Source organism: Coturnix japonica, chromosome 1 (genome assembly GCF_001577835.2).
Source record: "Coturnix japonica isolate 7356 chromosome 1, Coturnix japonica 2.1, whole genome shotgun sequence".
Lineage (NCBI taxonomy): Eukaryota > Metazoa > Chordata > Aves > Galliformes > Phasianidae > Coturnix > Coturnix japonica.
This window is the reverse complement of record NC_029516.1, coordinates 118,736,956-118,751,044: the sequence shown is the minus strand read 5'-3', so window position 1 is coordinate 118,751,044 and position 14,089 is coordinate 118,736,956. Positions and strand designations below refer to the sequence as shown.

Here is a 14,089-nt window from a genome sequence, read left to right as displayed (position 1 = left end):
TCATTTGCTTCTGAGCAGAACAAATTGGTCAAGGATGAGCACCCAGTTAATGCAGCTCTGTTTGTTTAGAATTAAGTTAAGTGTTTGTACGTGACTCTGCATGGTAATGTACTAGCACGCCCATTGTGTGAGCCAATTGTTTTATTGGCTTGAATGAGAACAGAAATATTGCCATAGCTGGAGAAATATCAGTTTCATGTTCTGATTTTCCTCAATGACACTTATATTAAAAGAAACATCAAACGGACAAATCTTCATAAAAAGAGAATAAAACAGATTGTGCTTGTTTGTTGGCACTCCTGGGCTGCTTTTCTATTTCCTACTACTTCGAAATTGACTTCTTTTGATCCATGGAGAGAGGGAAAGGGAGAATAGTGTCTGCATCTACACTGCTTCATACACTCATTCTGGAGTGTAAACTGATTCTGGAGTGTAACCTGATCACAGCTAACAACTACATCTCCCTCAGAGGAGAGGTTATTCAACAGTGACAATGACCCAGCTTATATAACACAGACCAAACCAAAACAGCATGTATTTTGTACTGTATCAGAAGAAGGGAATGTATACCAAAGGATATTACATGAAATACTCACATGGAACCTCGAAACCTACTTAAGTCGTTGTTAGGATTCTCACATTCAATGACACTGGTGAACTTCAAGGGGTCAAATTCTGAGTCCTGAAATAACAGAAGTATTAATTACTTATTGCAAAGACTTGTAAATTATATCCAGAATTGCTTTCTTTAATAGCTTCCTCATTATCTGTAAGTCCATTTTTTTTCCAAAGGCAGTCAGATTAATGACACTGACCATTGGCACTGAAAATGAAAGGGATATGAGGGACACCAAACTTCTGCAGGTGCTTTGCAAAGTCTCTCTTACATTTTTTTTTTTAATGAAAGAGAATGAGCTTCTAAAGGCACTAGATAAAAGAATTCAAAACCACAAGCCAAATGAGTTTTGCATGGAGTGGAAAAACAAAATTTCCCTGGGAAGGCTCGAAATACTCAGAAGAATCACTATATACCACATACAGTGAAGTCACTGCATAACTCAATGCATTGTCATTTATGAAATCAGCTCTTGAAATATTACCTGGAATTCTTCAACGCTTTACGGCAATAATAAATAATCTACTACAGTAAATTAGACACATATAGCAAAATAACTATTTCCTAATTAACACTTAAAACCTTGGCTCTCTAGCTCAGTCTGAATCTGGTATTTTTGTTGACTGCAGATTTATTTACCTGTAGGCAACACCTTGTTGTATTGAAGTTAAAACATCCTATCACAGCATAATTATTTGATTTAATAAAAATCAAGACGCTTTCTTCTTTGACAGATTAAATAAACCACATAATTAAATGAGAGATGCCTGGTTCTGCCGTTGGGACATCTGCCTCCAGAAATGCAGACTACCATTAGGAAACTGCTTTATCCACCCTCTGAATGAAAAAATCAATTATGAATCATCATTTTATTCAATTTTCAATGGTGATAACACTGCAAATATTATGTTTTATAATGGTTTTGCTGAGCAGCTGTAGAACTCCAGCCACTACCTTTTAGACTATTTCTCAAGTTTCCTGAGAAATAGTAACCAAAAGACAGAAGTTTCATCTCTCTTTTCAGTTTCTCTGAAACACACAGGTGTCTCAAATATGTTTTTTTGAGTTTTTTTTGTTTGTTTGTTTTTTTAACATTGGTTTAATTTTTTAAAATAAATTACCTTTTAAGTAAGAAATAAGAGACCAGAGGATATGCAAGGATCACAATCAATGGTACTCCTTAAAGGGAGGTGAAGGATTTCACCAAATACCCTTGGAAGAAAGACCAACTTACAGTGCATAGTACAGTACAATTCAGACGACCCAAATCCAACACTGTTGGAAACCTTTACTGTAATTTTGAGATGTTAAGCGAACTGGGAAGCTGGGCTGTCACTCTGAGATAGCTACAGCGCACAACATTGAAGAGTCTCTTTTACTTGCAAGATTGAACTTGTAAACAAGGGGAAAAAAGCAATAAAAACAGAGGCCAGCTTTGAGTAAAGAATAAAATCGCCATGCTGAGAATCAGACTTCCTAAATGATATCCTAAATGATATCAAAGTTGGCAGTCAAGTATCTGAGACTTAGGAAGAAATCCAGATGATCTCCATACCAACTACTGTTGTTATTTAAGTACAATGGAAATTTCTCCTGGTCAGCCTTAAACTTCTCTAGGTGACTGAGTTTGTTTCTGGAAATGTTCAGTAGTATCTCGTCTTACAGAGGTACCTAAACTTCAGTTAGGCTTTATAACAGAGCAGAACCTGTAAAGCTGCATCCCCTTTAAGCCTTAATCCTCAGCTACTCCCTGCAGACAGGTAAGGCTATTAGTAGTCCCAAGGAAAAGACTGCTGGATGGAACAGATATTGTGAAGCTTCTGGGTCTCAGCATCTGAGATCTGTTACCACATTGTTTAACCTGTGCACTACTACCCCTTGTGTCTTCCATGCCACCACCAAAGTACAGGAAAAATAATCTACAAACACTGCTCAAAGTCTTTCAGTAATATACTCCCTCCCTGTCTAAGAAGAACCACCATGGTAGATTAAATTGCATTTGCAAATTGGAGGGGAAGAATAGACTGGAAAGGGAAGCATTACTGCCTTTTTGTTAAAATACACTCGTTGATAGAAGCATTTGCTCATTTAGCACAAATTTTCATTCAGCAGTCCTAAAACAAGAAAAGGAAGAAATTATAGATCCTCTGATGAATTTCTGGAGACACTTTATAACAAAAATCAGTGTAACCAAATGCAAGTTCTCTCTGGCTGCTAAACTCATCACAGAGATTGCATACCTTTCTGTGCCATACAGATGTATTAACGTTCACTTTTACAGCTGAACTTCCGTTCTGCTATGAATTCATGTCAGCAAAGCCAACACCTTAACAAATAAGAAAAAAATCTGCTTAAAAAAGAGATAAGGTCTTCACAAATTAAAAAAGAAAAAAAAAAAAAGAAAAACAAAAAAGAAGGAAGGATCTTAAAGATCTCTTTCAAGATTACAGAGGACTAAACCTACCCAACCTCCACACCACTACGATGCAACACGCTCTTTTCTTTCTCCTGTTTGTTGAGTTCTTTGTTTTTATTACTCAGTTTTGGAACGAAAAGTCCCAAATTGCTAAATCTAACCGTCTGTGTACTTCTGTTATAATTAACTTGAAATACATGATTATGATCTTTAACCAGATAATATCTGGGAGGGGAGAAAATCCAATTAGAATAGTTTACGTAAGGGAACAAAGCTGCGAAATTTTGATTTATTGCAAAGGCTCCTTGGCTTATTAATAAATCAAATAGCTGCAGCTCTTCCCTGTGAAATGAAAGTGTAGATTTACACTGTATATTATAGCCAACAGCAGTGTTCTGATGTGAAAATGCTTTTGGAAAATGAAAGAACAAATACGTTACACTGCCTGTCTGTGATCGTTTTCAGTGGTTATAAAAAAGCACAAAGCTAACATAAGATTTCACAGTGATCAAAGTTCTGTTTTTATATGCCAATATCCACACTTCAGTAACAAACGAAACATAAACTGTGATAATAATCTACTATATTAAAGCTATGGGAAGCTGCAGCTAGAAGGAAATAAAAACAAAAACAATGCTCTTCTATTGCATGAATCACGATTTCTGTTGTTTTCTAGGTAAAAAGACATGAAAACAAAAGAAACTCTCTACCAGTACCTTTAGTTTTTCTCTCGCAGTGCATTACTGTTAGGACACAGCCTACATGATCAAAACGTGGTCTAAAATAACACTACCTGAAACCTCTGTGCAGTGTTTCTCTCCTGTGCTAGATTTTCAGGTGTTATACTTCCCATGTACAGAACTGGTAGGTATTAAACCTGACATAGCCTGAAGAGAATGCAAAGTTCATGATTAGCCAGATAGGTATCTGAACTGAGGCTTTCCAACACCCAGTTCCCCTAAAAATTTGATTTATTTCTCTCCAAGTAGACATAACAACATCAGGCGGCTCACAAAAAGCAGCCGGAGGTGATTTTTTTCTATCTTAGCATACAAATTATACAGTATGCACACCCATGATACAGTACCTTTGCATGTCTTCCGGGCTTGTGCCTTGTGGGCTGTTGATCTGAACAACTGACTTTCTGGTTGAAATAAATCATAGAGATTTGCTGACTGCACATAACTTTGTGTCAGAGTATCACTCAAAAATATTGAATAGCAAGGGCTAGGCCTGAATTATCATAGAATCTTTAAGGTTGGAAAAGACCAATAGGAGTACCTAGTCCAACCATCAGCCCATTCCCACCATACCCACTGACCACATCCCTCAGTGCCACAGCCACACGGTTCTCAAACACCTCCAGGGATGGTGACTGCACCACCTCCCTGGGCAGCCTGTGCCACTGCAGCACTGCACTTACTGCGCAGAAATTTTCCCTAATATCCAACCTGAACCTTCCCTAGCAAACCTTAAGGCCATTATGTTCATGTCAGTAAAAATGTTCTCTTAAACAACTTGTACCCCTTCATATTCTTGCATTCTGCTAGATTATAAATTTAAATTAATATCATTATTTCTATGGGTAAGTCCCTGTAAGCCACAAGTAAGGCAAAATATCTTGCTTATCCTTTAAGCAGAGTTCCTACTATAGGTAGGGCTTAATGCAGGGCACAAACTGATGGTTGTTAGGCCATTACAGAAAAGCATGCTTGAAAGGATACACAAAGATCACTAGGAAAACAAAATGTCTGAAAGAAGGACTAGAAATGTTTATACTAATTTATGTGTCAACAGAGAAAAGAAGACAGCATGAGCACCACATATACCAAAGTCTAAGTAAAGCCAAATACATTAAATTACTCAAAAGGAAAAGAAGAAACAGCAACCAGTACTCAAAATTTTTACACCTGCATTAATGCTCAGAGGTTGCATGCAATCATATTCCCTCCAGTCCAATCAACTTCAGATTCTCTTTGAAACTGTGGAAGAACTTCAGTATGAGAGACAGATGACATTTAGGTGCCAAGAAATGCAGATTTGTCTTGCATGAAGCTGAAAAGGGAGCTGAATCCTTGTTTCCTTTCCATTTGAGGAAACAGGACCAGTGTAAACTTCTCTGCCCACGCTACCCATGCTATCTCAGCACTTGTAGATTCATGAAAAAAAAAAAGTTATTTCACTCTTCTAAATGTTAGGTATTACTTCTGCTTTTTTGACACAGCACAGACCATTCCAAGTGTCATTCACCCGGGCTCCAATTTTGTTCTCTGTTGTCTTCCAGGCTGACGCTGTTCCTTACGTTGGGTTCTAATTTCACATTGCCATCACCGCATGACAGCAATATCACCCTGCAACAGGGGTCCAAGATGTACCAGCTGCACACTGACAGGAGTATACATGTTTTTTGAAGCACTGAACACAAGAAATGTGCCTGCTTGCCTTTGCTCCAGAGAATGTAAGGAATAGCTGGATGGCTGGTAAATACTGTCTGAAAAACTGGATGATCACAGGCCAGTGCATGGGGGGATTATGAGATGAAACTGGTGGCAGGCCTTGTACAATAATGTGTGGAACCCAGGAAACTGTTACTGTGACTAACCTGGCACAACACAATTCTGTTCATACAGTTAAATCACAATTAGGTCATGAAAGATGTGTAACAGGTTTCAATCGTTTCTTCCCATATGGTTTGAGGGCTCCAGAAATACAGAAATAAAGATGAGCATTATTTTGTCAGTCACAAATGCATAGAACTTTCACACATATCCCCACATCAAGGCTGTTTGTATCCTGTATCCCAAAGCTTCCAGTGACTACAGATTATTCACTTCACCCAACCAATAAGAATTCTTTCTCAGCAATTTCATTTTGCAAATGGGAGGCCAAAGTGATGGAGAAGATACTTCAGAAGAACAAAGACGACTTCTTGCTTAGTTCTTCTGCCATATCATGGCATACCAAAATGAGAAAAAAAGAAAAAGAAAAGAAAAAAATAGAAGATATTTAACTCAATTAAGAAACTGATTTTCATCCAATGCTTGACTTCACTTGCCAAAGTAGCCTCAGTTCACTGCCTTTCTTTCAAAAAGTGCTGATACTTTAGTAACTTGAAAGCATTTCTGAAAGGTTGAAAGTTGTCAAAAGGGCACACAATGATATTTATATTAGGTACTCAGGGATATATTTATTTACATGGGGATTCCACATAATGTACTTAATTTCTTCAGGTATCTTCTTGCTAGGTAAACACCGAGTACCCATAAATCTTACTCCTTCAAATTTCTTAAAATTTACAAAAATTCATTCCTACTCTATATTCAGTAATGGAAAAGCTTGTGTTCCTTATGTAAGTAGACTTAGTCAGACTGCAAAAATCTGTTAAATACTGATTCCTTTAAAGCTGAATTTCAAATTAAACTTCATTTAAACTGCAGATGTAAAGGGTTTTGTGACTAGGCTTTAACAATGCTCTACTGAAACCCATTAAGCCTGATAAGGAGTTCCATTTAAAACAATAAGGTAGGTCTGCAATAACTGGGATGTGTCTCTGGGGGAAGCACAAAGGAGAGGAAAACATATGGGAAAGCTAAAGGAAAGGTGGTTTTTTTTCAATTTTCCTTAAAACAAACCACGGTCCCTTATCTCTCTGGTGACTGCTGAAATAGCACCCTGTGAAAAGCTTATATCCTAACAAGGCAAAGTGTTGAGGGGAAGAAAATGTTACAATGCCTATTTTACGAGTGAGAAACCGATAGGTAGACAGATCCAGTAATTACGGGCATCTGTCTCAGAAAAAGGCAATGGAATTTAGCTCTCTCCATCATGACTTTGGAGCTGTGAGATCATTCTGAATCTGTGCGCTGAAATGCCAGCCTTCCCAGCACTGCTGGCAACCTCGCAAAGCTGTCAGAGCTCAAGAAGCAAAACATGCAGCTCTGCCAAATGAGTTAGTTCGACAATTATGGTGTTGAAACAACATATTCCCCTTCGTTAAATGTGTGCTGTACGGGAGATTTAATGGCCTGTTAGTGATAGTAATAATGCATAGTTATTAAAAGGTTTTCCTTTATTCATCTGCCCTACTTTACTGCTGCAAAAACCAGTTTGATGTTTGGTCCTTCCTTCCACTAGGACTGCATGTTCACACCAGGATGCCCTTGGATGAGAATGACAGCTACTTTATTATTATTATTATTATTATTACTATTATATTCTGATTATTTGCTATGGTATGGAACTTATCCAGACTTCTCCCCGCAGTACAATTGCTGGATAAGGGCTCTGGGGTATGTTATGTCTGGAGGAAACAAGAAGGAAGAAATGGAGTGATGAGGACAACTCAGAGGAAATATTTAACATACAATAACTTGCCACAGTCAAAAGAAAAAGTTTAAAAGCTTTTAAGTGCAATAACAACACATCTCCCCAGTGCATCACTCCATCCTATCACTACTTTATTTAGCAGTACCCTGCATTTTCAATGCAAAACTAATCTGACCTTTTATTAATATGCAATCAGAATTACATATTGATTTTACATACCCAAACCATGCAGACTGTTTATATATTAGAATACTGGAATGTTTTAATGTCTAAACTGCACTAGTCACTGGCAGAATTTATCTGTGTCACTAATTCACAAGAAAAGGAAGAAGTAGTTTGATCTATGCTATTTAGGAACTAAACAGATCCAGCTGTACATCAGAATTTAATAGCTCTGTTTCTACACTGTCAACTACTACTATAACTTTTTCTTTTTCAGTACCATTTGGTTAAGTGGATCAGAGATGTTCAGTATTTAGAAACACTGGAACAGGTGAGCAAGGCAAATATATGTTAGGGGGCTGATCTTCCTCTTGCTGATTTAGTTGTCTTCCCCTTTGTAGAAAAGAGTATGTGGGAAAATCACAATAGTCAGTCTGCAGTCAAAGAAATGTGCTGTCAATAAGGTATTGGAAGACCTACCTGTGCCTATGACAGACTACAGAAGATAATGCTTTTAGATAGTCACAGGACAACAGTATTCAAAAAATATAACAATGCTGAACATACAGACATGCAAATTCTAATGCCTTTCAGGGTGATGGCAAGCCATAACAGTGCACTGAAAGTGACAGGGATGTGAAAGAATCAGTTTACTGAACACAGCAGTTCTGGGGAGCAATTAGGAAACCACTTCTATGGACATGCAGCCCAGAAGGCCAACTGTATCCTGGGCTATATCAGAAGAGGGGTGACCACCAGGGAGACAGAGGTGACTGCTCTCTTCTACTCTGCCCTCACAAGGCCCCATCTGGAGTACTGCATTCAGTTCTAGGGGCCTGAATATAAGAAGGATGCGGAACTGTTGGACTGTCTCCAGAGAAGAACTATGAGGATGATCATAGTGCAGGAGCACCTCTCCTATGGAAGCAGGCAGAGCCTGAAGAAAAGGCTTTGGAGAGACCTCATTATGGCCTCCCTTGAAGGGAGCTAATAAGGACGTGGGAAATCAACTTTCTACAGAAGACAGGAACAGGACAAGGGGAAATGGTTTTAAACTAAAAGATCGTTCAGATTAGATATAAGGAATAAATTCTTGATGAGGGTGATGAGGCACTGCAACAGGTTACCCAGAGAACCCATGGATGACCCATCCCTGGAGGCATTCAAAGTCAGGGAAAAAAGCAGTCCTAATGAAAACAGACCTTTCACCTTGAATATTACAGGACAGCATTCATATTGGTACTGTTACAGTCAGCCTTTTTGCGAGCATGCAGTTATATGCCCAAGAAACACATCTCCAAGCTGGTTTCTGGAATGTTGTCGGCACTTTGAGTTTTGTCTTCCATCCCTTGCCTCCGTGCTCTCTCTGGATGCAAACAGTACTGAGAATGCATCTTCTCCACCTCACCCTGGCTGTTTTACTATGTCCCCAACGGCCTTGCTGAGGGGCTGGGTGGGACAACAGGAGGATTAACAGCCTCTCCAGGAGCAGCAAGGCTGTGGCCAGCATGTATATGCATGATGGAAGCCGGGAGAACTGCAGAGCACATCAGGCAAAAGCTTTGCTTTCCGCTCTGTGCTCATCTATTATCCATTCTACTGGTCAAATCCCTTTTCGATCAACATGTTCAAGACTGCAGAACGAAAGGGAAATCCACAAGTGCACCTCTTCATAAACTCAAGGAATTCAATGGGTGATTTATTTAGATGCTGACTGATTGTACAGTTCTTATGAAAAGAAATTAACAATGGCCTTGGCAGCTGCAAAATGGGACAGCAGAGCTGGGAAATGGTCTGAGGGGGATAAACATGAACCACATGGGTAAAGATTAAGGTTCAGTTTCCTATTCAGGGCTCCAGCCAGCTTCACGCTTCAGCACACACAGTGGTTAGGAAGTTCCTGCTGGTCTTCTCTTCACTGACTCCATATGTGTCATTAAGTGAGCATGGCGTTAAAGTGTAAATGAATATAAGCTGCTGGATAAGAGTACAACAGAACAGCAGAGCCCTCACTCTCGTACAGACATATTACACTGGCTGTTTTCTCTGGTTCCCTATGGAAATACTCATTATTATAAACATTCAATAAAGATGTGAAAGTGCAACCAATGAGAAAAAATGTCAGAAGTAAGACCAACAGGGAGAAAGAACATCAATGAATAAATGTTTTTTTTGTGTAATTCTTCTTCAATGACATTATAAAATCATAGAATTGTCTGAGTTTGAAGAGACCCTTAAAGGCCACCTAGTCCAACCCCCCTGCAACGAAATGGGATACCTACAACTACATCAGGTTGCTCAGAGCCCTATCCAGCCTGATCTTGAAAGTCTCCAGGGACAGGGCATTGACCACCTCTGTGGGCAAGCTGTGTCAACACCTCACTACTTTTATAGTAAAAATGTTCTTTCTTATATCCAATCTCAATCTCCCCTCTTTTAATTTGAAACTATTTCCACTTGTCCTATTATGAGACACCTCCTCTGAAATTTTAATCAAAGATTTCTGAACCAGTTTCTTGTTGAGCAGCAGGACTTAATGCCATTTGGTTTCTGTTGCCTAAGAGCTGACATGACCCACCTCCATGTTTTTAACAGTAGAACAAAGCCATTTTTATCCCTTCCTGTTATGCTGCAGCAGCCTCTAAGTTGGATCCCTGTGACTGTGGCCATACAGGCCATGCTGCTACACAGGTGTACGAGCATATTTAGCCATCTGGGACATGGTTTTGAATCTGCTATTTAATCAGATCAGGCCAAAAATAAGAAGCAATGAAGCTTGGAAAAGTTAACTGGGGGCTGGCAAATGTTCATGACAACTTATATGGGCTTTCTAACCACATTGCATGTGAAACATAAATTCCTTTTAAAAGGCAAAAGAATAACTTCTCTCTTATTTGATATAGAACAGTCTATTACTATGTCATTAAGAAAGCTGAATTAACAGCTTAGCACTGCTGTCTGTAAGTCTACATGCACTACTGATGCTTTTCAGTCAAAAACAAATGGAAATACAAGTACTGTAACTTTGTGTGGAGAACAGACTTGAGCACTGACTCAAGTTGCATACCTACAAAATGATCATACACATATACTAAGTGTCTGACCATCACAGAGTCACATCACAGAGTGACATCACAGAGCTTGAAAGTGTGAACTTGAGTACAATGAATGAATTGAAATGCTTGTGAATTTCTTGAAATAACAGTTTAGAGACACATGGCCAGCCACTTCCCATGTAAATAATATTTTATGCAAATGTCTACAGCTCTGTGTGGCCTTATCAGTACTAAAACGTGTGTAAGACTTGGATGGTAACAGGTGGAGAAAAGAGAAGTGGAATTGAGGTTCACATCCTAGATCTTGAGATAAGTTCAAGAGTTCCTCATTATGTTCCCCTGCCTTTTCTGGTAGAAAATAGTATGAGGGAACTCTTTCTTTACTTTGGTGCTAACAAAGGAAAGTGAGACCATACAGTCACTTCTGTAGCTATATACCACATACCTCTACACCATGAACCCTCCTGTTCTGTAAAATAAAGCCCTACTGTCTTTTCCCACTCATTGATACTGCCAACTGGGATTGTGCTTTCAGAGACAAATGTGATGTGATGTGCTTCCAGTCCGAAGCTCCTGACCCTAAAATCAAGAGTTCTCAGCACTACATTATAATATCTAATTTCTGAGAACAGGTATTCCAGATATTTCCCATGCTCAACTGAGATGCCAATGTATGGCAAAGGAATAAACAGTTCCCAAAATAAACTTGTTTATTAAAACTGAATTAGGCTAGGAGATCAGAAAAGTCATGAGAAAGCAATAAAAATAAAGATGAGTTTAATGGGAAAACCTCTTCTTAAATTGCTTTATGTGCAAATGTTTACTTCTCTCTAGTAGGAAACAGCACAGCATTTCATTTTCTCTGTATACCTGAAGCGTTCTACTGTTTTCTAGCACCTTTTTTCAGAGAAACAGCACAATGAAGAGATGCCGGATTAGCCACAGGGAGGATGAAATCTTCCACCTCTTTTAGAGGTCAGCTGCAGCACAAGCACTGGCACAACATGTTTCCTTACATGGTTTTACCACCGTTCCACCAGTGCTGGATTGATTGCCCAAGGAATGGGAGATCCCTTGCGGCCATTCAAACTTAGTTTAATAACTTCAGCCCCTTTCACTCATATTTAAACACAAACACATAACCAGTCAACATCAACAGTAAAAGTCAAATACCCAGCACCATTCAGACCTCTTTACCCAACTTAGCCAACAGTGATAAGATTAAGGTATCAAAAATTTGGTCTTATTCAAATTCTTTGTCCCTTTAATTAATCTCTCTTGACAGTCAAACCTGTGGCCTAGACACCTGCACAGTGGAAACTAGAAAAAGACGGTGACCTTGCTTGAAACTGGCTGAGCAGGAAGTGAGCCACCACTCTTCAGTTTCTTTTCATTTGCATCCTTCCCCTCACCTCTCACCCTGAGACTCTCTTGCCATGGTCAAGTAAGTAACCAAGTGAAAAATGGTTCTCCTAAGTCCCCTAGGATTCTTATTCTGCATAAAGGTTTGTCAAAGCACAGACTCAGATCCTGCAATGACATTCTGCATGCAGCTGCTCTCCATGTGTTTTTTTTCCTTAGAGAAAAGGTAGTTGCTTCTTCTTCAACTGGAGATATCTCCCATTTCCACAAAAGTCATCTCTGAATGTAGTGCTACCCACAAAAAGGTTTAACAGTAGTGATGTAGAGTTTTTCATAGCAATTCAACCTTCAGCAAAGTAATTTACTAAACATTCTGGGTGTAACCTTCAACAAGGTTCTTCAAGGGTTTTGACATGGAATCGTTGACTCATAGAATCATAGAATCACTCAGGTTGAAAAAGACCTTAAAGATCATCGAATCCAACCACAAACTAATCATACGACCCTAACTAACAACCCTTCGCTAAATTATGTCCCTGAGCACCACATCCAAATGGTTTTTAAACACATCCAGGGGTGCTGACTCAACCACCTCCCTGGGGAGCCTATTTCAGTGAGTAACAACCCTTTCTGTAAGGAAGTTTTTCCTGATATCCAACCTAAACTTACCCTGGTGCAACTTGAGGCCATTTCCCCTTGTCCTGTCCCCCGTGAGAAGCGATCAACCCCACTCTCACTGTAAGCACCTCTCAGGTACTGGAAGAGACCCATAAGGTCTCCCCACAGCCTCCTTTTCCTCCAACTCAACAGTCCCAGTTCCCTCAGCACCTCTTCATAGGGCATATTCTCCAAGCCCTTCACAAGCCTTGCTGCCCTTCTTTGGACCTGCTCCAGCACCTCAACGTCCTTTCTCTACTGAGGTGCCCAAAAATGAACACAGTACTTGAGGCAAGGCCTCACCAATGCCAAGTACAGGGGCAGGACGACTTCCCTACTCCTGCTCACCACACCATTCCTGATACAAGCCAGGATACCACTGGCCTTCTTGGCCACCTGGGCACACTGCTGGCTCAAATTCAGCCGACTGTCCATCAGCACACCAAGGCCCCTTTCCATCAGCCACTCATCCCCAGGCCTGGGGTTGCCTGGAGTTGTTGTGACCAAAACTCAGGACTGGACAGTCGAACCTATTGAAACACATACTGTTTGCCTTGGCCCATCAATTCAGTCTATCCATGTCCCTCTATAGCGCCCTTCTCCCCTCAGGCACATCAACACTCCCTCCCAACATGGTGTTGACGACATGAAAGTGTTTTGTACTACACAGAAGACTCATTTCACTAAAATCTTCAACTAAAATGTAAAAAAAAAAAAAGCTCTTAATTTGACATACTCATAGTGCATAGGGAAAAATGTTATTTTCTTTTACTTGTTTGGTTATTTTTTTAAACTCTTTTTTTCCCTAAAGGAAATCTAATTTTGTCAGTGTGTGTGGGATGGAGCACTAATTTGCTGTTTTAACATGTGCATATCAGGAATTTTTAAATCATTTTTCCTAGCCTTGAAAACCTTTCCAAACTAATGAAGAAAAAAACAACAACAACAAAAAAGACACACATAGCATAATCCCCTAAAGATATCAGAAATACATTCATTGTTCCTGTAGCCTTATTCTACCCTATAAAAGCACTTACAGTCTAAATAAGACTGAGAATGCTGATTAGTTGACAGTTGTTTGATTACAAGAGTATTACTTCCACTTAAATAAGTGGCACTGCTCAGTGAATAAGGAATTGGCTGGATGGTTATATTCAAAGAGCTGTGGTCAGTGTCTCCATATGCAGGTGAAGACTAGTGACACATAGCGTCCCTCAAGGGTCTGTATTGGGACCAGTACTATTTAATATCCTTGTTAGCGACATACATTGGAATTGAGTGCACCCTCAGTAAGTACACAAATGACATAAAGCTATGTGGTACCATCAACATGTTGAAGGGAAGGAAAGCCATCCATCAGGACTTAAGACAGGTTCAAAAGGTGGGCATGTGTGAATTTCATGAAGTTCAACAAGGTCAAGGGCAAGAATCCCACATCTGAATCAGGATGATCCCAAGTACAAATACAGGCTGGGTGGGGAATGGATTGATAGC

General features: G+C 39.5%; 1 protein-coding gene across 1 annotated transcript in view; it reads right to left on the bottom strand.

The window, feature by feature from the left end:
* ATP10A (ATPase phospholipid transporting 10A (putative)) overlaps positions 1-14,089 on the bottom strand; it is a 106,247-nt gene that overhangs the window by 44,047 nt on the left and 48,111 nt on the right. The window contains exon 3 of the mRNA XM_015851029.2: positions 597-682. Within this exon, the coding sequence (XP_015706515.1) occupies positions 597-682 (86 nt within the window). The remainder of the gene's footprint in view (positions 1-596; positions 683-14,089) is intronic.